The sequence below is a fragment of the Antechinus flavipes genome, chromosome 6 (assembly GCF_016432865.1).
Source record: "Antechinus flavipes isolate AdamAnt ecotype Samford, QLD, Australia chromosome 6, AdamAnt_v2, whole genome shotgun sequence".
Classification (NCBI taxonomy): Eukaryota; Metazoa; Chordata; class Mammalia; order Dasyuromorphia; family Dasyuridae; genus Antechinus; species Antechinus flavipes.
The window spans coordinates 241,345,225-241,368,526 of NC_067403.1; the positions used below are offsets into that span (position 1 = coordinate 241,345,225).

General features: G+C 57.3%; 2 protein-coding genes and 1 long non-coding RNA gene across 3 annotated transcripts; 1 reads left to right on the forward strand and 2 right to left on the reverse strand.

Annotated features, from left to right (window-relative positions):
* The first annotated feature begins 1,311 nt into the window (after window positions 1-1,311).
* Window positions 1,312-10,846, forward strand: SLC39A13 (solute carrier family 39 member 13). Its single transcript, XM_051964433.1, has 10 exons — window positions 1,312-1,427; window positions 6,275-6,577; window positions 7,273-7,386; window positions 7,471-7,595; window positions 7,803-7,904; window positions 7,993-8,082; window positions 8,314-8,364; window positions 9,012-9,144; window positions 9,245-9,344; window positions 9,905-10,846. Exons 1-10 carry the CDS (start codon window positions 1,379-1,381, stop codon window positions 9,978-9,980), a joined length of 1,143 nt encoding a protein of 380 aa, XP_051820393.1. The 5' UTR covers window positions 1,312-1,378; the 3' UTR covers window positions 9,981-10,846.
* On the reverse strand, window positions 5,227-6,315 carry LOC127539958 (uncharacterized). Its single transcript, XR_007948064.1, has 2 exons — window positions 6,098-6,315; window positions 5,227-5,819 (listed from the first exon to the last, which is right to left on the reverse strand). It is a non-coding gene; the product is annotated as an uncharacterized LOC127539958 (long non-coding RNA).
* Window positions 10,847-13,066: 2,220 nt separating the features above from the next.
* On the reverse strand, window positions 13,067-22,821 carry PSMC3 (proteasome 26S subunit, ATPase 3). Its single transcript, XM_051964508.1, has 12 exons — window positions 22,626-22,821; window positions 16,861-16,944; window positions 15,748-15,873; window positions 15,368-15,472; window positions 15,168-15,230; window positions 14,813-14,950; window positions 14,475-14,618; window positions 14,195-14,343; window positions 13,878-13,974; window positions 13,591-13,736; window positions 13,368-13,449; window positions 13,067-13,280 (listed from the first exon to the last, which is right to left on the reverse strand). Exons 1-12 carry the CDS (start codon window positions 22,734-22,736, stop codon window positions 13,170-13,172), a joined length of 1,356 nt encoding a protein of 451 aa, XP_051820468.1. The 5' UTR covers window positions 22,737-22,821; the 3' UTR covers window positions 13,067-13,169.
* Between the last annotated feature and the right edge of the window lie 481 nt (window positions 22,822-23,302).

Sequence of the window (23,302 nt, forward strand, 5' to 3'; positions counted from 1 at the left end):
AATTAATAGAAACAAAATAGTGGGTCTTAATAGAAACAAAATAGCGGTCTTAATAGAAACGAAAATAGCGGTCTTAATAGAAACAAAATAACAGGTCTTAATAGAAATAAAATAGTGGTCTTAATAGAAGTAAAATAGTGGGTTTTAATAGAAATAAAATAGTGGGTCTTAATAGAAACAAAATAGTGGTCTTAATAGAAACAAAATAGCGGTCTTAATAGAAACAAAATAACAGGTCTTAATAGAAATAAAATAGTGGTCTTAATAGAAGTAAAATAGTGGGTTTTAATAGAAACAAAATAGCAGAATTAATAGAAACTAAATAGTGGGTCTTAATAGAAATAAAATAGTAGTCTTAATAGAAATAAAATAGGGGGTCTTAATAGAAACTAAATAGCGGGTCTTAATAGAAATAAAATAGTGGTCTTAATAGAAATAAAATAGTGGGTTTTAATAGAAACAAAATAGCGATCTTAATAGAAACAAAATAGCGGGTCTGTATTCTTTTCATTTCTACATTCTTGGAGGTATCTCTCTTGGCAATCTAGGTACCTGCCACATAAGCCTACTTTTTCTTTTCTTTCTTACTTTTTTTTTTTTGGCTGAGGCAATTGGTAAGTGACTTGCCCAGAATCACACAGCTAGGAAGAGTTAAATGTCTGAAGCCAAATTTGAACTCAGGTCTTCCTGACTTCAGGGCTGGTGCTCTACCCACTGCACCATCCTGCTGCCCCTCAGCCTATCTTTTCTATTTGACCATCAGCTCCATGAAGGCAGGCACAGAGCCTGTATATAGTCAGCACTCAGCGTTTATTGCCTTGTGCTGTAATTGTATCCCAATGCTCTGCTGGGCCCACTCTCCAAACATCCTATCCCAATCCTTCCTTGCTGAAGAAAGACTCTTGTCCTCTCATCCTCTTGATGCTTGGAGACTTTGAGAACATCCAAAGTGACAGAACTAATCTGCTGATTCAGGCCACCTCCTCCCTTCTCCCACCCCAGACATCCTCCCCAGCGGTGGCTCTGATTGGTGGGAATCTCAGACCAGGCTGAAGAGGAGGCCATCTGGCATCGAGGGGTAGGGAAGGGAGGCCCTCAAATCCCAGATATAGACTCTAGGTGCTGTCCCTTGTCCTCAGTGGTCCGGGTCAGGGGCCAAGAACAGAAATATTTGATGTCAGAATGCTGACAGTGTTATTATGAAATCATTTGTATATTATGAAGTCGGGCCTAGCCCAGGGTGAGTACTTAATAATAAGCTGGTTTTGCTGACTGGCTGATTTGCCCAGCCTGGCACTCAGCGATTTGCATGCCCCAGGGATTGGGGTAGAGGTTCCGGCGTGATCCAGAATCCTGGATCTAGAACTGTGCTCCTGCCATGTTCCTTTCCCACCCCAGAAGTCAGCCTGGGATCTTCTGCCTCAGAGGTGGGAGCCCTGAGCAGAGCTGGGTGGTATGTGGGGTGAGGGAGCACGGGGCTTTTAAGGTGTTGAGTCTTGGGAGAAATTCAGAGTGGGGAGAAGTCGGATTATTGACAGTGGAGAGAGAATTCAACATCTGGAAGTAGAAAACTCCCCAGGAGGGAGAGAGGAAGTAGAGAGAGAGAGCCAGGTAGCCAGGAGTGCCCGGGGGACAGTGGAAGAGCCTTGCCCAGGCTTGGAAATCTCTTACTACTCAGGGTTCCAATGGTGAATGAAAAAGGGACAGGCAGTGGGGAGGGCAGGCCTGAAAACTGGTGGAGGCTGGTTCCTTGTTGCTTTTACTTAACAAGAGTCCATGAGTGGATTCTGTTCTCAGATATAATAGAAACCTCGGGAGGGGGAGGGGGGGAGAAGGGGGCTAGAAACATTGGGGATTCTCTCCATGGCTGGGGAGACTCAGAGGCACAGAAAGAACTTTCCTCTGGACCTTTCCAGACTAATTTCACATCACTCCCTAGTCGCTGTTCCAGCCAAGACCACCACCACCATGCTCCCCTCTGCCTCTTAGAATCACTTAATTTCTTCCAGGTTTAATTCACATGTTATCTCCTACAGGAAATCTGTCATGATGATTCCCCTCTCCACACACACACACACACACACACACACACACACACACGCCCCTCTTGATCAGGGCTCTTTTCTTTCCCAAATTCTCTTGCCTTTACACGTTGGCTCATTCACTACACAGCTTCTTAAGGACCAAGAAGCGTCTCTCACTTCGTCCACTTTATATCTTATTATCTTGCACAAAATAACAGGTTGAATTTAGAGGTCCGCCATTTTACTGATGAGGATATGGAAGGCTACATTGGTAATGAGCTGTTGTTTTAGTTCAGTCCTGTCCAGTCTTCTTGAATCCACTTGGAGTTTTCTTGGCAGAGATACTGGAATGGTTTGTCATCTCCTCCTCCAGTGCATTTTGCAGATGAGGAAACTGAGGCAGACAGGATCGAGTGCCTTGTGCAGGGTCACAGTTTGAGGCCAGTCTGAGGCCACATGTGACTCAGGCCTGCTGCTCCACCCCCTGCATCATGTCCCAATGACAGTCAGTTACCATCATATAATCAATCAGTCCTTGAGCATATGTGTTTATTGTATGGACCCTGGGGATACACAGATTAAAAAGTGAACTACTCCTTGCCTTCAAGGAGTTCACATTGTAAAGAAGAGACAAGTGCGAGGTTAGGATCCAGAGCAAAGTAATTGCGAGGTAATTTCGGGGAGATTCCCCCGTTGGATGGGAGAATGGGGGCGGCCCGTCAGAAGCAGGAGACATGGAAGGTCCTTGGTGAGAAGGGACCCAAGTGGGGGGGCTTCCTTAAGCCTGGAAAAGGAGGCGGTAGCTGGTTTACAGTTGGCAGGATTTGAACTGGGGTCTCCTGCGAACGCGGTTCCTCGAGTCCGCTGTCACAGATGGGCTTCAGAACCGGAGGGAGGCGAATACTACCTTCCATGCCTTCCCCTATGACGTATCTCACTGGGGCACTGTTGTTGTGCTGCCCCCTCTTTCGATCGTGGCGTCCTTGAGGGCAGGGGTTGTTTCTGCCTTTCTCAGTGTCCCCAGTTCCTGGATACACAGTGGGCAGTTCATAACTGCTCATCCTTGCCCTCCCCCCCGCCCCAGCCCCGACCCTGGCCGGTCTGAAGCCAGAACTCCGGCTCCGCCGGTACCCAGGAGGCGCCACATAAGTGCACGTGTTGGGTCAGTCTCGGCCTCCCCAGGCTGAGCCACCCTGGATCTGTGCCCGCCGGCAGCCAAAGGGTTACCGTCCCTGGAGACAGAAACCAGGCTCCCAGCGAAAAACCAAAACACAAAAATAATTCGATGAGTAAGAATAAAATTCCCTCTTCTGAGGTTCCTGGCCCGCCCCTCCCTGCGGCCCCCACTTCCCCTTTCCCTACAAGCCCGAGCCTGGCTCCAGGCTGAGTCACAGCCCGCCGGTCCCGGCCTCGGCCCGGGGCTGGAGCACTGCGACTCCAGGCCCGAGCTCCCCACTGCGCATGCCTGCGCCAGCCCCCGCCAGCCGCGACCCGGGCCGGAGCCCTCGCCGAGCAGGGTGCTGAAGGCGAGCCGCGGCGCCACCGTGCGGCCGCGAGGGGCCCTCCAGTCGGAGAAGGACTGTCGTTCGAGGAGCATGCGCAAACCCCATGGCGCGGGGCGGGGTAGAAGGATGGATCACGGAGGGGCTGAGTTGGCGCTCGTCCCGCCTCTTTGCCGCCCACTCCAATCCACCCCCACACAAACGGGGCGGGCCGACACGCCCCGCTGCCCAAGGCTCCACCCCCGAAGACCTCCCTCTCTCCCTCCAGCCGTACGGAAGCCGGGAGGAAGTGTGCTTCCCCGACCCCCGTCCCCCCACAGACTGGAGAGAGGCGGAAGCATCCTCCCGTCAGCGTTCCCCTGCGGTGCTTGCGCCTCGGTGTCTCGGGTTCCGGGCTCGGGATGAGTTTGACGTGGCCGGGCTCCGGGGAGGCGGAGCCGTGTGGCAGGGGGCGGAGGGCGGGAGGAGCCGGGGCCCGGGCCGAGGCCGGGGCCGGGCGGGGGCAGGGGCAGAGACGCCGCGTCTGGGGCTGGATGGCAGGGGCCACCCGGAGCCGCGCTGCCGCCACCGCCGCCGCCGCCGCACGGTGAGTGGCCGGGCCGGGCGGGGGGCGTCCGCCGGCCCCTCGACCCCTGTCCGGACCCCCGCCTCCCCTCAAAGAGTAGGGCGCTGGGCCCCCCGCCTTCCCTTCTGGCTGATCCGCTCCGAAAGAGTGAGGAACTGCCCCTGCCCCTCTCCTTCAGACCCCCCTCCCTCCCCCTCCGGCTGATCCCCCCATGAGTGCGGAGCCGGACCCTCCCCTCTCTCCTACTGACTCCCCAGTAGTAGCACCCCCGGCCCTCCCTTCTGGCTGATCCCCTCTGAAAGAATGGGCAGCTGGATCCCCTCTCCTCCTGATCTCCCATAGTTAGGAACTAGACCCCCGCCCTGCTCCCCTCCAGAGTGGGAAGCTGGAGCCCCTCTAGCTGAAACTCCCCAGAAGTGGAGAGTTGGACTCCTGCCTCTTTTCTGCTGAATCCTCAATAGCAGGGAATGGAACCGTTGACTTTTCTCCTCTGGCTGACCCCCAAATATCGGGGGGCCAGATATCCTGCCCTGTTCCCTCTGACCATCACCCCATAGGAGGGACCTGGGTCTTATGCCTTGACCCCCAAATTAGGGACTCGATCTTTCCTGCTGCCCCTTCCCACTGAACCCCCAAATAGGGGGGAGCTGGACCCTTTGCCCCCCTCTCTAATAAATCCCCAGTTAGCAAGGAGCTGAATCCCATCCCTTCCAACTGACTCCCTCAAATCAACTGGACTGGGACCCATTGCCCCTCCCCCAAGCTACCCCCAAATATTGGGGAGCTGGATCCCCTGTTCCTCCAACTGACCCCAAAATATCAGGGAGCAGGGCCCCCCCCCAGGCAGACACTGGCTCATTGGTCCACTCCCCTCCAGCATTTCTGGACACTGGGGCTTTGGTCCAAGCTCTTACTGACCGGGAGGTGGAAAAGTACTCTGGTGACCTTGGATAAGTCATTTGACGGCTCTGATGCGGGCTGCGGGCTCAGACTGGTCTGTTGTGATTGGTCTGACCCTCCTGGTCTAAGGCCCCTCCCATCTTCAGACCCCTTCCCCCTTTCCCCTGCTTAGGATGGGGTGGCAGCCTGGCAGGGGCCTTTGTTACTGAGTTGGGAAGGAATCAGTCCATTTGACTTCTTTTGTGGAAAGCAGGGGATTGTTTTAGTGAAGAAATCAGGGCTATCAGAGCTCCGGACCCCCCTCCCCAATCTCCGGATCCCCGCAGCCTGAGGACCCAGGAATCCTGGCTCTTCCCCCTCCCTTCCTACTATACCCTTGTTGGGTTCCCGGGGCCTTGCTCCAAGATGGGGAGGGGGGCTATAGGAGAAGTTGTGTCATGGATGGGGAGAAGGGGCCGGGGAAGGTGACTTAGGCTGGGATGCCACGCCTGTGGCGGCCGGGGGAGCCCCCTCCCCTCCCTGGCGCTCTCAGGCGGAGGCTGGACCCGGCGCCGGGCTGGAAGCTTCTGGAAGGGGCCGGGCGGACAGTAACTGGGGGATGCCGTGGGGGCGAGGCCGGCCTCCCGTCGGCTTGGAGGCTTGCCTCCCGACCAGTCCTATGAGTAAAATCTCCCTTTCCCGGCGTCTCCTCTTGGCTGATGATGCAGAGGGAACATCTGGGCAGCCCATTAGCTCCGCACTCCACGTGGGCACCCGTGGTTGGGGGGGCTGCTCCCCGGCTTGGGCTCGGAGGCCCCGGGGCGGGCCAGCCCCCCTTCTCCGGCACCCCTGGGAGGGGAGATGCGGCTGAGAAGAGGGGGCCCCGAGCCCCCAGCCCAGCCTGACTCACGGCCGTCCCGGGGTGATTCAGTGGGAAAGTCTGACTCTGCTCGGAGGCCCCGGCCCGCCCCCCCGCCCCGGTGCTCAGGGAGGGGTGCCCTCTGTCCTTTCTCGTCTCGGGGGCACTCCCGGCCCTGGGGGGATGAATCTGCCGGGTGGAGGCCCTGCCCCCTGGCAGCAGGAGGCACCCTGCTGGGCGGGCGTTCAGAGCCCAGCCAGGACCTCACCCTTTCATTAGGAGAGCTCAGCCTCCGGGCACAGGAGCTGTGTGGGGCCGGGGGAAGGAAGGGGCCCAGCTCGCGGGCAGCGCCCCTCGGAAGGTCCAGATGAACCCCTCGGCGTCCCCTGGTGTGTGGGGGGCTCTGGGGAGCAGGGTCTCATTCCGGCCTCTCCTCTCTCTCCAGCCCGTGATTCGCCTGGATGCCCCTGTGCTGGCGCTGGCATGACTGGGCAACGCCTCCTCCTCACCACGCTGGCCCTGGGGCTCGTCGGGGTGGCCCGGGGGGCCCAGCCGGCCCTGAGGGGCCGGGCGGCGGCGGCTTGTCGTCTGGATGACAAGGAGAGCGAGTCTTGGGGGGCCCTGCTGAGCGCCGAGCGGCTGGACGCCTGGATCTGCTCCCTGGTGGGCTCGCTCATGGTGGGCCTCAGCGGGGTCCTGCCGCTGCTGGTCATTCCCCTGGAGACGGGCGCCGCCCTCTGCTCCGAAGGCAGGTTCCCCAGCCCCTCCCCTGCGGGCCCCGTCCCGTCCCCTCTGAGGCGCTCGGGCCTAGGCCAGCATTAGCTCTCGCTCGTCCCGTCGGCCCTGGGAAGTCGGGGGTTTAGGGGCCGGGGGGGCCGGGCCCGGCTCTGGGCACTTGTTTACATTTTCTAGCACAGACTCGGAGACAAACAGTGAGCGCCTGTAGTGTACGAGGCGTCCTATTAGAGCCAGGTTAGGAGGCAGAGAGGAGACCCCCCCGGGGAAGATAAGGGCGAGCTGCCCTGCGTGTGCCCCCCAACGCCAGCCAACGTTTCAGGCGCTGCCAGTGGGGTGACAGGGAGGCGGCCCCCCGCGGGCTTGGGGAGCCAGGGATTCCTGGTGCTCGGTGAACCCTGAGCCAGCACTCGCGCCTCTCCCAGGGGGCCCCGTCTGGAAGGCGCCCAGAGCGGTGGGGCCCCGGAGCCCGGGGGTTTGGGGCGTGGGAGGAAATGAGGAGGGGGCTTCGGGCCGGCCAGAGGAGAGTGCAGCCTCGCTCTGCTTGGGCCCCGAGGTGGGAGAGCAGCCACGGAGGAGAGAACATGGAAGTTAGTTGGGGGGCCCTGCCAGGGAATGCTCGGGCAGCGGGGGGGGCATCCCAAGGGGGTCCCCAGGAGGTGGCCGGCAGGGCGGCGCCCTCCTGACCCGGCGCCCTCTGCCCTCCAGCTGGCTCCCAGCGCCTGAAGCAGCTGCTGAGCTTCGCCCTGGGGGGGCTGCTGGGGAACGTGTTTCTGCACCTGCTGCCCGAGGCCTGGGCCTACACCTGCAGCGCCACCACGGGTAAGGCTCCGGCCCGCCGGGTGTGAGGAGGGGCGGGCGTGGGCAGGGCGGCCCCCGGCCGGCTCTGACTCCCCGTGTCTGCAGGCCGGGCCGGGCAGAGCCTGCAGCAGCAGCAGCTCCTGGGCCTCTGGGTCATCGCCGGCTTCCTGACCTTCCTGGCTCTGGAGAAGATGTTCCTGGACAGCAAGGAGAAGGATCGCCCCAGCCAGGTGAGGGCCGGCCCCCGCTCGGCCTGCTCCGAACACAGGGCTCCCGGTGCCCAGGACAAGCAGCCCGCCGGGGAGGAAGGGCCCGGGCAGCCGGCCTCGGGGCGGGACCAGGACCCCGGAGTAAAGGGCCTTTTCTGTCTCTGTCTCTCTCTCAGTGGGGGTGGGGGGCGTCTAACGGCCGCTTCTCCCTCACTCTCCTGGACTCAGGCCCCCACCAAAGACCCGGCTGCTGCCGTGCGCAATGGAGGCCGCTGCCTGGCCCTGCCGGCCGCGGTTCCAGGCCTGAGCATTGAGGTGCAGAAAATCAAAGTGAGTGGCCCGATCGCGGCCCCCTCCCCGGCCCCGGGGTGCTCCCTCCGCGCCCCCCGGCCCGGCTCAGCCTCCCTTTCCCCCCCAGATCAGCGGCTACCTCAACCTGTTGGCCAACACCATCGACAACTTCACGCACGGGCTGGCTGTGGCGGCCAGCTTCCTGGTGAGCAAGAAGGTGAGTGCCCAGACTGCCCCCCACCCCGGGAAGTGACTGCCCTCCCCTCCAGAAGTGACTGCGCCCCCCCCGGAAGTGACTGCCCCCCACCCCGAGAAGTGACTGCGCCCCCCAGGAAGTGACTCCCCCCCCAGGAAGTGACTGCCCCCCCCTCCAGAAGTAACTGCCCCCCACCCTGAGAAGTGACTGCCCCCCGGGACCCCGGCCTCACAGACTCCCTTCTCTGCACAGATCGGCCTTCTGACGACCGTGGCCATCCTGCTCCACGAGATCCCCCATGAGGTACGTGCTGCCGGCTGCGGGGGCTTCCAGACCTCGAGGGCCCGGCCTGGAGCTCTGCTCGGCCCTGGGGGGCACGGCTGGCAGAGGGTGTGGGGGGGGGTGAGGAAGGAGCTGCTCCCAGAAAGCCCGTGAAAGCCTAGCGGGGTTCGGGGGGAGTCTCTGGGCCGGCCCGGCTCTGCCAGGCCCCGTGCGAGGTGCTACAATATGAAGGCAGACAGAAACACTGGCATAAGCACCGACTGTGCGCTGGGCCCCCAGGAGACAGAGCAGGAGCTTCCTTTGTGAGGGACCAGAGTGTGTAGGGAAAGGTCAAGAGAAATAAGGGTCATGAGGGCGCCCTCGAGGCGAGACGCTGGGGCCTGGTCTGGGGAAGGTGGGGAGGGGGCACAGGCGGAGCTTGGGCTCTCTCTGGACTTTGGGGTTCTGAGGCCTGGAGATGTCAGGGGCCGGGGGGCACCTCGCACTGGGGGCCCCGCTGGGGAAGAAGGGTTAGTGACCGGCCTGGCCCTCGCTGGGCCCCGGGGGCCCTGGCCATGTGCCCGTCATGGTGCCGGTGAGAGCGGGCGGGGAGCACCGCCGGGCCGGACCCCCTGAGGGACACGGCTGAGGGGGGGGCCTGCACTAACCCCTGCCGGGCCCTTCCTCAGGTGGGTGACTTTGCGATCCTGCTGCGGGCCGGCTTTGACCGATGGAGTGCGGCCAAGCTGCAGCTCTGGACGGCGCTGGGGGGCATCCTGGGCGCCTGCTTCGCCATCTGTGCCCAGTCTCCCAAAGGAGCAGGTAGGGAGCGGAGGCGTGGGGGCCCAGAGGGGGTGTCGGCCGGGCAGACGGCGCGGGGGGCGGGGGCGCCGGGGCACTGAGTGGGTGCCGCTCTTTGCAGGGGAGACCATTGCCTGGATCCTCCCCTTCACCTCCGGGGGCTTCCTCTACATCGCTCTGGTCAACGTGCTGCCGGACCTCCTGAAGGAGGAGAACCCTTGGTGAGTGGCGCGGGCTCTCGGGCTTGGGGCTCACTTCTCCGTGCCCGGAGGGCCCCTAGTCCGCGTGGGGCTCAGTCCCGGATGCCCCCTCTCGCACCCCCTGTCAGGGAGAGGAGCCCCCGCTGCCGCGGCCCTGATCCTGTCACCTCCCAGGCCAGGCTGGTACCTGCAGCAGCAACAGGGGCCGGAGGGGGGGCGGCACCTGCAGCTGTGGGGAGCCACAATCCCCGGCCGTGGGGGGGCCACAATCCCCGGCTGTGGGGGGCCACAATCCCCAGCCGTGGGGGGCCGTAATCCCCGGCCGTGGGGGAGCCATAATCCCCGGCCGTGGGGGGGCCACAATCCCCGGCCGTGGGGGAGCCATAATCCCCGGCCGTGGGGGGCCACAATCCCCGGCCGTGGGGGGCCGTAATCCCCGGCCGTGGGGGGGCCACAATCTCCGGCCGTGGGGGGCCATAATCCCCGGCCGTGGGGGGCCACAATCCCCGGCCGTGGGGGGCCACAATCCCCGGCCGTGGGGGGCCGGGTGACGGCCTAAGCAGAAGCCTCTGTCCCCGCAGGAACTCCTTGCAGCAGGTGCTGCTGCTGTTCACGGGCATAGTGATGATGGTGCTCTTCTCGCTCCTGGCCGAGTGACGCCCCCGAGACCCTCGGCCCCCCCGCAATAAGACTCCTGGTGGTCCCGTGACCTCGTGTGTGTGCTTGGGAGCCAGCGTGGGGGTGGGGGGTGAGCCGCCCGCGTGGGCAGACTCCGAGCCTGGCGCCCCCGCCCCTCTGGTGGCCGGCTCTGGTCCCGGTCTCTGGGAAATAAGCTTTGGGGAGCAGCGGCGTAGGAGTGTGGGGTGCAGAAGGGTCCGGGGGAAGGGGACAGAGAGGACAGCCAGAACTTCTGGTTGCAGGGGTGGCCTCGGGCCTGGGGAAAGTGGGAGGAGGGGCCCTGGGCCTCAGTGAGGAGGGGGGCACCCCCACTTCTCTCTGTTGGGGCTCCTCTTCCCTGCTGTTCCCCAGCCGGGATCCGACAGCGCCCCGAAAATCCGGAGGCAGCCTGGCTCTGGCCCCACCCTTGGCCCCGGCCCCCATTTGGCCCCGGCCCCTCCGAGAGCTGAGGGATGGGGGGGGCCGGGTTTTCTGAGGGACAGGCCCGAGGCCGGTGGGCCTCTATCCGCAGGCTGGAGGCCCGGCTCCCACCTCCCCCCTCCCGCTACCAAAGGAAGTATTTAGTCAGCACCGAGTGCTGGAGAGAGCCCGGCCCCGCCCCTCCCCCGGCTAGGCCTTCGTCGGGAGGGCGGGGAGCATGCTGGGAAGCTGCGCTCAGCGCCCGGGAATGTGCCCGCTGCCCCCGCGGGGAGCCCCGCCAGAGGCCCACTGGGGCTGGAGCCCGGGCGCCCCCTGGAGGACAGCGGGGGAAGCGGCTGCAGAGACGCGGTCGGTTTTACGACGGGCCTGCGCCCTTCTGCCCCAGAATGGAGAGGATTTGCAAATAAATCTTATTTTATCCTGAAGCTGGTCTCCTCTGCTCTGGGGCCCAGGCCCCCCGGGGGGGATGGGGTGGGGAGGGGGAGACGGTCCCATGGGGGTGGGGAAGAGTGAGGTGGCCTCTGGGGGTGGTGGGAATGGGGAGTCTTGGAGAGACAGCCCCCGTACACAGCTCATTTGGGCTCCGGGCCCTTCCCAGGGGGCAGTGGCCTTGGCACTGAGCCCGGGGTAAGGGAAGAGCAGGACGGCGACTCCCTCAGCACCCCCGGTCTCATCTGTGAAATGGGGACAATCACGGCATCTGCCGCCCTGTCGGTGGCAGGCACTGTAAAATGGACCCTGGGGGAGCCCCGCCTACAGCTACCCCCAGGCTGAAAGGCCAGTTATTATTGAGGGGGCCCAATGACAGATTTGGGGGGCCTGGGAGCTCAGTCCAACTTGACTCAGTTGGCGAGTATGAGGCGTCCCTGACTCGGGGCTGGCACACCCCCACTGTGCCACCCAGCTGCCTCCCATTCTTTTTCTGATGGAGGAGGGAGGGATTTTCATTCTCAGAAAAAGATTTTTAAAGATTTCCATGAATTAATGGAAGTGAAGTAAGCAGAGATCACAAAATCCGTCCTAAAAGCAGGGTTCCCCCCCCCTCCCCGCCCCAGGAGCCAACAATCAGCATTACACCCACTTTACACGAGAGAAACTGAGGCCTGGAGAGATGAGTGATTGGCCTCCCGGCCCAGAACTACTGAGCTCAAGTGGGATCCACAGCCGCCTCTCCAAGGCCAGGGCGGGCTTCTCCGCCCCGTCCCCCACGGCCTGACCCAGGTCACTCCTTACAAAGGGGGCTGGGGGCAGGGGTCCAGCCCAAACAGCAGGAGGCACTGTTTCCTCAGCAGTGCGGGAGCACAGTAAGAAAGGTCGTTGGACTTAGAACTCGCATCTTGGGGACAGGCCTTTTACAGACAGAGAAACTGAGGCTGAGAAGGCCTGCCACAGTCCCAAGCCATCCTCCACGGCACCACCCGGGCTCGGTCTCCGTGAGGAGGTGCGATGGGAGCCCGTCCCGGGCCTCAGTTTCTGGGTGCGCACAGTAGGGGCTCCCACTTGCGCCCTCGTCCCCCCGTACTCCCTGATCCCGCAGTAGCCGCCCACTGCCTGGCAGCCACACGCTAGCCCTGGGCCGTCCGTCAGTCTCTGGCCCCGAGTTTCCAGCCCTGACCGAGCGCTGGGGCGACAGACGGGGAATCTAGGGAGCTCGCCCCCAACGCCTGCTCTTCCAGCCTGGCCCAGGCCCAAAGCTCCCCTCGTGCCCGGGCCCGGCAGCAGCTCTGGCCCTCCTCAGAATCCTGTCCCAAAGTCACTCCAGATCCGCAGTGGGCACATTCAGGGCACCAAGGGAGAGTCGCCCCCTTCCTCTGGGGAAGCCCTCTGCTGTGCCCCACTCACCTGAGCATATCAGCCCAGAACTGACAGCCCCTGGTGATGGGGGAAGGGGAAGCCCAACACCTTAACCAGTTTCACCCATAACCAGGCCAGGTCACTTAACCTCCTAGCCAGTTTCCTCATCTGCAAAATGGGAGAGCAGTGCCTCCTCAGGCTTAGGGCAAGGACCTTATGAGCCCATCAGCATAAGGCACTTTGCAAACCCTGGGTGTTAGGGTGTCTTGGAACTACACGTCCAAACGCCAGCCCTCAGGGGGGATGGTGAGTGGTGCCCGATGGCCGGGAGTGCTGCGCCCAGGTGCAGACAGCTGAAATCGGGCTCTAGCGTCTCATGGGAGAGGTGGAAGATGGATGCCATGTGCCCAGCTCCATGGGGAGGCTCCCTCCCTCCCTGGCCGTCCTGGAGCGGCGCACACTCCTCACGGGCGCTGTAGTGCCTCGGCACGGGGTGACCCGCAGATGTGGGCGATCTGGAAGGCTTCCAAGGAAGGAAGTACCGAGGTAGGCGATGGCCATGCATGGAATGTGCCAGGCTGGAATGCGCCAGGCTGGCATAGGGAGAGGAGCTGGCAAGAAGCTCCAGGACTCAAAAGCTGCATCCTAAACCGTGGGCAGCTGCCCTGTCTCACCGCTGCTGGCAGGAAGCCCCAGGAATCCAGGCCACGCCCCACAGCTGGGCACAGCCCGTCCCACATAAACAGCAGGCGGGCCAAGAACCCCCTCTCCAGCTCTGAGGCTGTTGTGCCAACCTCGCGGGGGGCCCGCCCTGTTCTAACCGCTGGAGCAAAAGCAAGACCCCAGACCCATTGGGAGAAAAGAACCTAACCACCTTTATTGTTGCTACTGTTGCCAGCCCACGAGCCAGATGAGCTGGGCCCGGGTTTGGGGCCCGGGATCCCCCCGGCCTCCCTAAGCATAGTACTGCAGATTGGCCTTCTTCTTGGCCTGCACCTCCAGGATGCCCTCCATGTAGTCTTCATGGGTGAGTTCCGTGGCCCCCCGCCGAAGCGCGATCATCCCCTACGGCCAAGAGACGGAGCCCGAGATCAGGCCGTGCCTAGGGGCCTGCACCCACACCCTCCCCCCTCCCGGGCCTGGCCCACTCACCGCTTCCACGCACACCGCCTTGCACTGGGCCCCGTTGAAGTCATCGGTGCAACGCGCAAGCTCCTCGTAGTTGACGTCAGGGCTGGGGAAAGAGGGGGGAGACAGGTCAGCCCCGCACCCGGGAAGCCCCCCGGCCTCTGGCTCCCCCATCCCAGGACTCACTCGGAACCAAGAGGAAGTGCCAGGTCGGGGAGGACCCCCCAGGGCCTCCATCGTCCCTCACCTGACGTTCATCTTCCGGGAGTGGATCTGCATGATCCTGGCTCTGGCTTCCTCGTTGGGCATCGGGAACTCGATCTTGCGGTCCAGGCGACCCGAGCGCAGCAAGGCGGGGTCCAGGATGTCCACCCTGTTTGTAGCAGCAATCACCTGGGGGAGGGGACACCAACATCTCAGGCCCTTCTCCCCCTTGGGGCCTCCTCAGCCCCCTGCCCTGTGGCCCGGCCACCCCAAGAGCCACGCTCGGCAGGTAACGTGGGGAATGCTGGCGCCTCCACGCCGACGCATCACCTTGACTTGGGTGTTGGGCTGGAACCCGTCCAGCTGGTTCAGGAGCTCCAGCATCGTTCTCTGAACTTCTCGGTCCCCCGCCTTCTCGCTGTCAAAGCTGTGGGGTGGGAGAAGCCACAGGCGGAGCTGGTCAAGTGCTCCAGACAGACCACCACCGTAAAGCACTTGGCCCCTGCCTGCACCCCCCTCCCCCCAGCCCAGGGTCAGCTCGTTTCTTGAGTCATTCCCCCCTCCCCCCATTCTGGACTGTCTGGAGAAGCGAGTCTGGTCCAGTGTCCAGGGCTCGGACCACTCCCCACAGCGCACTCAAGCCTTACCGCTTGGTTCCGATGGCGTCCAGCTCGTCGATGAAGATGATGGAGGGGGCTTTCTCTTTGGCCAAAGCAAAGGCGTCCCGCACCAGCTTGGCTCCGTCCCCGATGAACATCTGTACCAGCTGGGGCCCCGCCAGCTTCAGGAAGGTGGCCTGGACAGAGCAGAGGGACACTCGAGCAGACAGCTACCGATGGGCTGTCCCGGTTGGGTCCCACCCTTTGCCTCGTCCCCGTTCCCAGCCTCCTTAGAGGGACCCCTGGGCTGCAGTGGCCAAGCCCTCACCTTGGTCTGTGCGGCACATGCTCGGGCCAGCAGGGTTTTCCCAGTCCCTGGGGGTCCGTACATCAACACTCCCTTCGGAGGCTGAATCCCCAAATTCTCAAACTTCTCTTTGTGGTTCATCGGCAATACGATAGCCTCGACCAGCTGCTCAAACAAGGACAAGGTCAGTAAGAGGGACCCCCGGGCTCCTCCTCAGCACAGTTCAGCTTCATCATTAACCTTCTGAGTTCTCAGCACCACCCCAGCGCCAGGGGCTGCCCCCCAGAAGGAGGTCCTGCCCAAAGGGTCACTGACAAAGGGAAAGCGCCCTCTCCCCGCAAAGGCCCGGCCACAGTCACCTCTTGGATCTGTTTGTCCAGCCCCCCGATGTCACTGTACTGCTCCGTGGGCCTCTCGTCCACTTCCATGGCCTTCACTCGGGAATCATACTCAGTGGGCAGGGTCTCCAGGATCAGGTAGGAGTCTTTATTTACTCCCTGAGGAGAAAACAGTTAACACTCAGCTTTTCCCAAGGCCGAGAGCAACGAGCAACAGCGGCGGGCTGACCCTCTGGAAGGCCCCAGACGTGCACCGACGAGGTCTGGGCCCTCTGTCTTACAAGGGGTTGCCAGGCAGGCCAGAAATGGCCCCGGCTAGGTTCCTGCTATAGAAGCCATTCGGGAATGGGCAGCCCCAGAGTCAAAGGTCACTCACCACCAGGTCTCCGGGCTTCAGCTTCTCTGCATCAACCAAACCGATCACTGGCAAGAAATAGGTCTACAAATAAAAGAGAAGGGCAGAGGGGGAGTGGTTTTCCAGCAGCCTGATCCGATGACTTCCACAAAGCCCTCTCTCTGCTCTAGTTCCCAAGCAGGCCCCCTCCTTCGGCCCACGGCAGAGTCCTCGGCTCTCACCTGTCGGGTTGAGGTTTTGATCACAGCACATTTGCCCTTTCTCTGGGAGTCAAGGTCAATGTTGGCGCCATCTTCTTCTTGGTCATTGGGATCAACATCCAGCAGCTGGGAAAGGGAGACCTGGTCAGAGCTCCCCCAGCCTGAGCTAAGTACTCTGGGCCCTCAGATCACCCCCGTATCACAGAGCAGGGAAGCCCTTCTTCTCTATCTTTTAAGTGTTAGCATTAAAGTCGGTCACCTGGAGCTGCCAGAGCAGAGGCACACCGGTGCCCGGCCGTGTCTGACCCTGACAATCCCCATGAGGAGGAGCCCGGGATCCCAATGCACCTCCCTCCCCTCCTCTGCTCGCTGCCCATTTTTCCCTCCATGTGCACACACACCTCGATGACGTTGGAGACGAGGTAGGGCAGAGTCTTGTTCACTTTAATCTTCTCGCTGTTCTCCTTGATCTTGTCCTTCATGGCCTGCAGTTCGTGCGTCACACGTAGCACTTCACTTTTCATGATCTAGGACAAAGGTGCCCGCGGGCCAGCTCATACACGGGCTCCTCTGCCGAGGCTGGCCAGTGGCTGAGCGGGCCTCCCCCAAAGTCGCCAGCCTTAAACGCCCTGTCTTCAGCCCGCTTCAACCACAGAAGGCTCGAAGGAGAGCCCCTGACCTAAGCCTGAGCTGGGCAGACACACTACTGATGTGAGAGGATCAGATGGGGAGAGAGAGAGAAGGGAAAATCCATCACAGGACCCCCAGTGCTTTTTGGAAGCCCTGGGAAAGACCCAAAATCCTCAGGTGCCTCCACCACAATCTGACTCCTACTCCTAAGATTTAAGGTCCTCTATACCCTACTTACTGTTCCCCAAAGGAAACGGGTCCCCTTCTGCCTGAACCTCCTCACAAAGTTGCTTACTTCTGAAACCCTTGGGTCAGCCTGTGAAAACCTGCCCTGTAAGTAAAGGCAAAACTCGGGAGCCCCCCACCCCCTCCAATTTCTCCAACCACTCAGAATGCCTCTCACCACAGCTCCACCACATCCTACCCTGCGTGGCCCTTGTACAAAGGTATCTGATCACTCGTCCTGGACCAGAAGCTATCTGAGAGCTGGCTACAGTGCCCTGTACACAGTAGGTGCTCAATAGTTGATTCAAAGAATTTGTTCTGAGACAGGAAAAGGATTCTCCACAATTAGGCAGCTAGAATGCTGGACTAGGTATCAAGAAAGCCTGAGTTCAAATCCAGCCTCTGACACTTACTGTGAGACCTTGCACAAAGCATTTAACCTATTTAATTCAATTTTCTCAACTGTAAAATGGGGGTTATAACTACTTCCCAGGACATCATGAGAATACAATGTATTATTATTTGTAAAGAGCTGATGCAAACTTTAAAGTAGCACTTTATAGCTTTAAATATAATTATACAGTGCTAATTATAGCTATAATTAATGTAACCGTACTTTAAGCATCTCTTGGGATAGAGATCCACAGGACACCCCTTACCTTGATCTCGCTGTCCAACAGACGAGTGCGCTGAATGATCTCCTCTGTGGACATTTTGAGCACTTCCTCCCCAATTCCATCTTGCTGTAAAGAAACCAGACGACCTTGAGATTCAGAGCTAGGAAGAACCCCGGACATCACGTAGTCCAATATCTCACAGATGAGAAAGCAATTCCCAGAGATTAACAGGTAACACATGGCGGACCCCAGACTGCTTGGCCACTCCTCCTGTGCTTTCCCATGACAGAGATGCCATTCTTTTTATTTACTTTCAAATTGCAAAACATTTTCACAATTAGTCATGTTCAGAAAATGGGGGAAGAGAGAAAGTAAGAAAAATAAAGGGAAAAAATGCTTTCTATCTGGAGGTGGACAGCATTTTACATCATGACTCCTTTAGAATTGTGGATTGATCAGTCACTAAGTCTTTCGCAGGTATTTTTACAAAATTGCTGTTACTGTGTACACTGTTCTCTCGGTTCTGCCTACTCCAGCATGCATTAGTTCCCACGTTTCTGACATCATACACCACAACTTGTTCACCCATTCCCCAATTAATGGGCATCCCCTCAATTTCCAATTCTCTGTCACTACAAAGTGAGCTGCTATAACTACTTTGTAAGTGTAGATTCTTTTTCTTTAATATCTGGGGTAGAAGCAATACTACACAGTCAGAGAGCTTGCACAATTTCAGAGGCATCTGGGCATAGTTCCAAATTGTTCTCCAATATGGATGGATTGGTTCACAGCTCTATCAATAGTCCATTTGTGTCTGCACTTGTCCACAATCCCTCCAGATTATCATTTGCCTTTTTTGTCATGTTAGTGGTACCTTAAGAGTCGTTTGAATTTCTTTAATTATTAATGATTTAGAGCTCTTTTTCCTGTCTACAGATAGCTTTGAATTCTTCCTCTGTTCATACCCTGTGACCATTTATCAACTGGGGAATAGTTCCAATTTTGATGAATTTAATTCAGTTCTTTATATATCTGAGAAATAAAACCTTTATCAGAGAAATGTCCCCCCCCCCCCCAATTTTCCTGCTCACATTCCACTGGATTTGTCTGTAAGAAAATTTTATGTAATCACAATTAACCATTTTACTTCCTCTGACCACTTACTGGATTACAAATTCTCCCCCCTACCCATAGATCCACTAATTTGCAATTATAGTGTGCATAGAAGGCAATTGCAATAGATCCACTCTTCCCATTTCACGCATTTCTATTTTAATATTTGATATCTGATGTGAGATGTTGGTCTATGCTTATGTTCCACCAGATTGCTTTCCAGTTTTCCCAGTAGTTTTGGTCAAATCTTGAGTTCTTGTCCCAATAGCTGGCAACTTTGGGTTTTTCCAATACTAACTTTCTATGCTCATTTGCTTTTGTATACCTGTGCCTAATTTAGATCACTGATCAACCACTCCATTTCTTATCCAGTAACAGACTGTTTTGACTGAAATGGGAGGGAAACTTCCCTTTACTGAAGCTGTGTTCCTTTTAAGATTATCACTCTGAAACTGTATTCTCTTTTGATCTGTGATCCCTTTTGGAGTCTCAGCCCCTCTTGGGAAAGGCATATCCCCCCTTAGATGTTATCTTTTGGGGTTGCCAGAACCTTTGATTCCGTTAGAAATCTTGGTCAAAAAGCACCCCTTTGAAATGTTGTTAATTCCTATCTGGGCTGGAAACTGATAAGCATCTAAGCCTGGGAACCTGAGTCCTGAAGCCTCAAGACTCCTTTTTTTTTTTTTTAAATATATATTTTATTTTATTTTATAATAACTTTATATTGACAGAATCCATGCCAGGGTAATTATTTTTACATTATCATTCCTTGCACTTGCTTCTGTTCCGATTTTTCCCCTCCTCCCTCCACCCCCTCCCCCAGATGGCAAGCAATCCTATATATGTTAGATATGTTGCAGTACATCTTAGATACAATATATGTTTGCAGAACCGAACAGTTCTCTTGTTGCACAGGAAGAGCTGGATTCAGAAGGTAAAAAGAACCCGGGAAGAAAAACAAAAATGCAGATAGTTCACATTCGTTTCCCAGTGTTCTTTCTTTGGGTGTAGCTGCTTCTGTCCATCATTTATCAATTGAAACTCAGTTAAGTCTCTTTGTCAAAGAAATCCACTTCCATCAGAATACATCCTCATACAATATCGTTGTCGAAGTGTATAATGATCTCCTGGTTCTGCTCATTTCACTTAGCATCAGTTCATGTAAGTCTCTCCAAGCTTCTCTGTATTCATCCTGCTGGTCATTCCTTACAGAACAATAATATTCCATAATATTCATATACCACAATTTACCCAACCATTCTCCGATTGATGGGCATCCATTCAGTTTCCAGTTTCTAGCCACTACAAACAGGGCTGCCACAAACATTTTGGCACATACAGGTCCCTTTTCCTTTTTTAGTATTTCTTTGGGATATAAGCCCAGAAGTAACACTGCTGGATCAAAGGGTATGCACAATTTGATAACTTTTGGGGCATAATTCCAGATTGCTCTCCAGAATGGTTGGATTCGTTCACAACTCCACCAACAATGCACCAGTGTCCCAGTTTTCCCACATCCCCTCCAACATTCATTATTTTTTCCTGTCATCTTAGCCAATCTGACAGGTGTGTAGTGGTATCTCAGAGTTGTCTTAATTTGCATTTCTCTGATCAATAGTGATTTGGAACACTCTTTCATATGAGTGGTAATAGTTTCAATTTCATCATCTGAAAATTGTCTGTTCATATCCTTTGACCATTTATCAACTGGAGAATGGTCAAGACTCCTTTTAAAGGGCAGTTTCTGGACTCCCTCCTTGCAGAGGCCCAAGCAATTTGCTAGCACCCTGCCTGCTGAGAAGGCATTCTTTTCTCAGTGCCAGCCTCCATTTCCCTAATAGAACTCTGCCACCATAGAAGTCAGTCTCTTGGCAAACTGGTTTCTATCCAACAATCAGCTTTCATTTTTGCCAATTAATATTTCAGGAATAAGTGAATTTTTTCACGTTAAACCTGTGGCTGACCAAAAGGGGATTTTAACAACTCTCTCATTGCCACTAACCGCATCACCACTGGGAATCGAGGGGATATAAACCTCATCATGATGATGACTAATTTGTAATACAGATTTAGATCTGGTATTACTAGGTTCTCTTCCTTTCCCCCTCCATTGATTCCCTTGATACTCTTTTCCTTTTGTCCCTCCAGATGAATTTGTGTTTTTGTTTTTCTATCACTAGTAATTCTTTGACACCAATGCACTGTTGGTGAAGGTGTGAACTTGATCCAACCATCCTAAGGAGAAATTGGAACTGGGCCTTGGAGGCGGGGATAGGGGGGTGGCAGTGTATAAAACTATGCATACTCTTTGATCAAATGCCACTACTGGGTCTGTATCCCAAAGAGATCACAGAAAGGGAAAAGGACCCACATGTACAACAATGTTTCTAGCAGCTCTTTTTGAGGTGGCAAAGAACTGGAAATTAAGGACATATCCATCAATTGGGGAATGGCTGAATAAATTATAGATTATGAATGTAGACACAGTGAGCAGGCAAATTTCAGAAAAACCCAGAAAGATTTACATGAACGGATGGTCAGTGAAGTAAACAGAGCCAGCAGAACATCTACACAGTAACAAGATTACATGATCAACTCAGATGGATGTGGCTCTTTTTAATAATGATTCAAGCTAATTCCAATAGACTTATGTGATGGAGATCCAGAGAGAGCACTGTGGGGATTCAGTTGCATCACAGCATAATACTTTCACCTTTTTTGTTCTGGGGATTATGTTTAGAAGAATTGCATGTGTTTAACCTATATTGGATTGCTTGCTGTCTGGGGGAGGGGAGAAGAGAGGAGAGAGAGAAAAACTTGGAACACAAGGTTTTAAAGTAAGGATGAATGGCATAAACTACCTTTATGTGTATTTTGAAAAATAAAAAGATATTTTTTTAAAAAGTATTTAGATGACCGCATCTCTATATAATTATTTCTGGGGTAAGCCTACTTAAATACATATATAAAAGGGGTCCACAAGCGTCATCAACTTGCCAAAGGGGATCCAGGACAAAAGCAGAGGTCGGGCTCTAAGGTTGCCGGGTACATTATTATGTGTTAGGCCAGGCGTTCTCCTGGCTGCCAATTGTGGCCTTTCCAACTATCTGGGATCTCTTTCCCACTGACAAAGATGCCCCCCCTTAACTGTCTGGGCTCAACAAGTCAATTCTCCAGCTGCCAGAGCTGGAAGGGACCCGTCTCTCTCACCTGACAATGATACTCAACACGAAGGCTAGAAGGAATCTTCCAGCCAGCAGCTGCCTCTCCTCACCTTATGGGGAGGTCCAGAGGAAGGCATAAGCGACCCCGTAGCCACTCACACTGTCAGTCAGGCCGGGAGCCTGGTCCTCTGGCTCCAAGCCCCAGACTCCATCACTCCCTCCCCCTTTCCACTGTCCCCCCCAATGGGCAGCTAGCGGCTGCAGGGCATAGAGGGCGGGCCTTAGTCAGGAGGACTCTTCTTCCTGAGTTCAAATCCAGCCTCAGACACTTTTCAGCTGTGTGGCCCTGTCTGCTTAGTTTCCTCATCTGTAAAATGAGCTGGAGAAGGAAATGGACAGCCCCTCCCGGATCTCTGCCAAGAACCCTCCCCCGCAACAGAATCCGGAGTGTGACAGGACTGAGTCAAAGCTGGTCCCCTTAGAACCCTCCCCCTTCTCTCCCCCCCCCCCCATCCAGGGGCTCTTACCCTGAATCTCTCCTCCCTTTCCTTATGGGGGACCTGCGGACCAAGGGCCAGAGATGCCCAGCCCCCATCCTCCTGGTCTCACTCTCTGGGGTGTCTCCCCCAAGGTCTGGCCCCTTCCCTCTACACTCTCTCGTTAATCTCACCAATTTCCCGGATTTAGGGACCGCTAAGTGGACATCCCCAATCCCTCCCATGAGAAAGCATTAGGAAAGCCTGGTACACAGGAGGCGCTTAGTAGGTGCTGGCTCTCTCTTCCGCCCTCATCTCTCCCAGTCCCGCGGCCCCAGGATGCTTCTTTTTATTGGTGCTTCGCCCTGCAGGACTCTCCGTGACCCCACAGGCGTTTCCTGACGACGACACGGGAGGGCCCTTTCCATGCCCCGTGGCTCCCGTGGCCTGGGTGAGGCGATTCACCCAGGGTCACACGACACAACTAGGACCAACGTTGTAGCCCGGCTCCAGCTCAGGGTGGGTATTCGGGCCAAGTCTCTCCCCCTCCTCGAGCATCTCCACCGGGCGCTGTCGCCCCCTCTCTGCTCCGGCCCTCAGGCCTCCCTTCTTCCCTCCGGGTCTTTGCACCCGCCGTGCACGCTGCCCTTTCTTACGCGGACGCTCCACGGGGGGTCGTGGGTGATGCCTTCCCGCGACTCCCCACTCGCGCTGCTCGGGCCTAGTCCCGTCCTCATCCCGCACAGACCCCCTGGGTGGGGACTAGGCCCCCAGAGAAGGGAAGCTGGTCGAGGGCAGGGCGCTCTCCCCTCGGGTCTCACTGTAATTCCCCACCCGGGCCCCGCAAACAGCAGGCGCTTACTCAATGCCAACACTCCAGGTCTTCCCACCAACCCCACGCTTAGCCCCGCAGTTGTGGCCGTCCTCGGTCTCCGCCTAGGGCCGCCTCTCTCTGGTACCCAGGGCGCTGTCGGCATCTGCGGACCGGACTTAGACCCCGCTCCCTGCCCTCCGCTCGCCTCTGGCCGGCCTGGCCGCCACCGCCGGCGCTTACCTCAGCCTCGTCCCACACGGACGCCATCTTCTCCTGCCGAGTCACTGAGCCCCCACTTCCGGCCGCACATTCGTCACTCGGCCGCGGGATTTCCTGAGGCGACGGAAACATGGGACGATAAATGCCCGGGGCCAGACACTGGCCTCCGCCACCTAACCTGGCCTCTGTTGCCCCGACCCGGGCAGTGTCGGACGCTTCCTCTAATAAGCAAACGCTTTGGGTAGCCGGGTCTGGCGAATCTGCGGAGCGTTTGCGGAGGCGTGGGGGCGGTAAAAAGGAAGCCGGAGGGAGGGAGGCACTGGCCACGTGATGTTGCTCTTGCCTCCGTTTCGTTCATACTCCCGAGAAGGGGCGGGATCTCGACCCTCATTGGCTTCGGTGGTGGCGGCGTCCAGGCGGAGCCCGCCTATGGTGTCTCGGGGTCTGTCGGGATTCGTAGTTCTCATGGAACGGAGTGATCCTCTCCCGAAGGCAGCGCTAGGGGGCAGGCCCACAGGCCGGACCGCCGGAGCAGTCCCGAAAAGATGGAGGAGGCGGAGCCTGACAACCATAATCCCATCTCGGGTCCACACAGGAGTCCACAGCTCTCCTCTCCTGTTCGGGAAGGCGTGCGTCACCCCAACTCACTCTAGTCTCTGTGGCCTGCAAATGAATCGTGAACCATGTGTCATCATCAT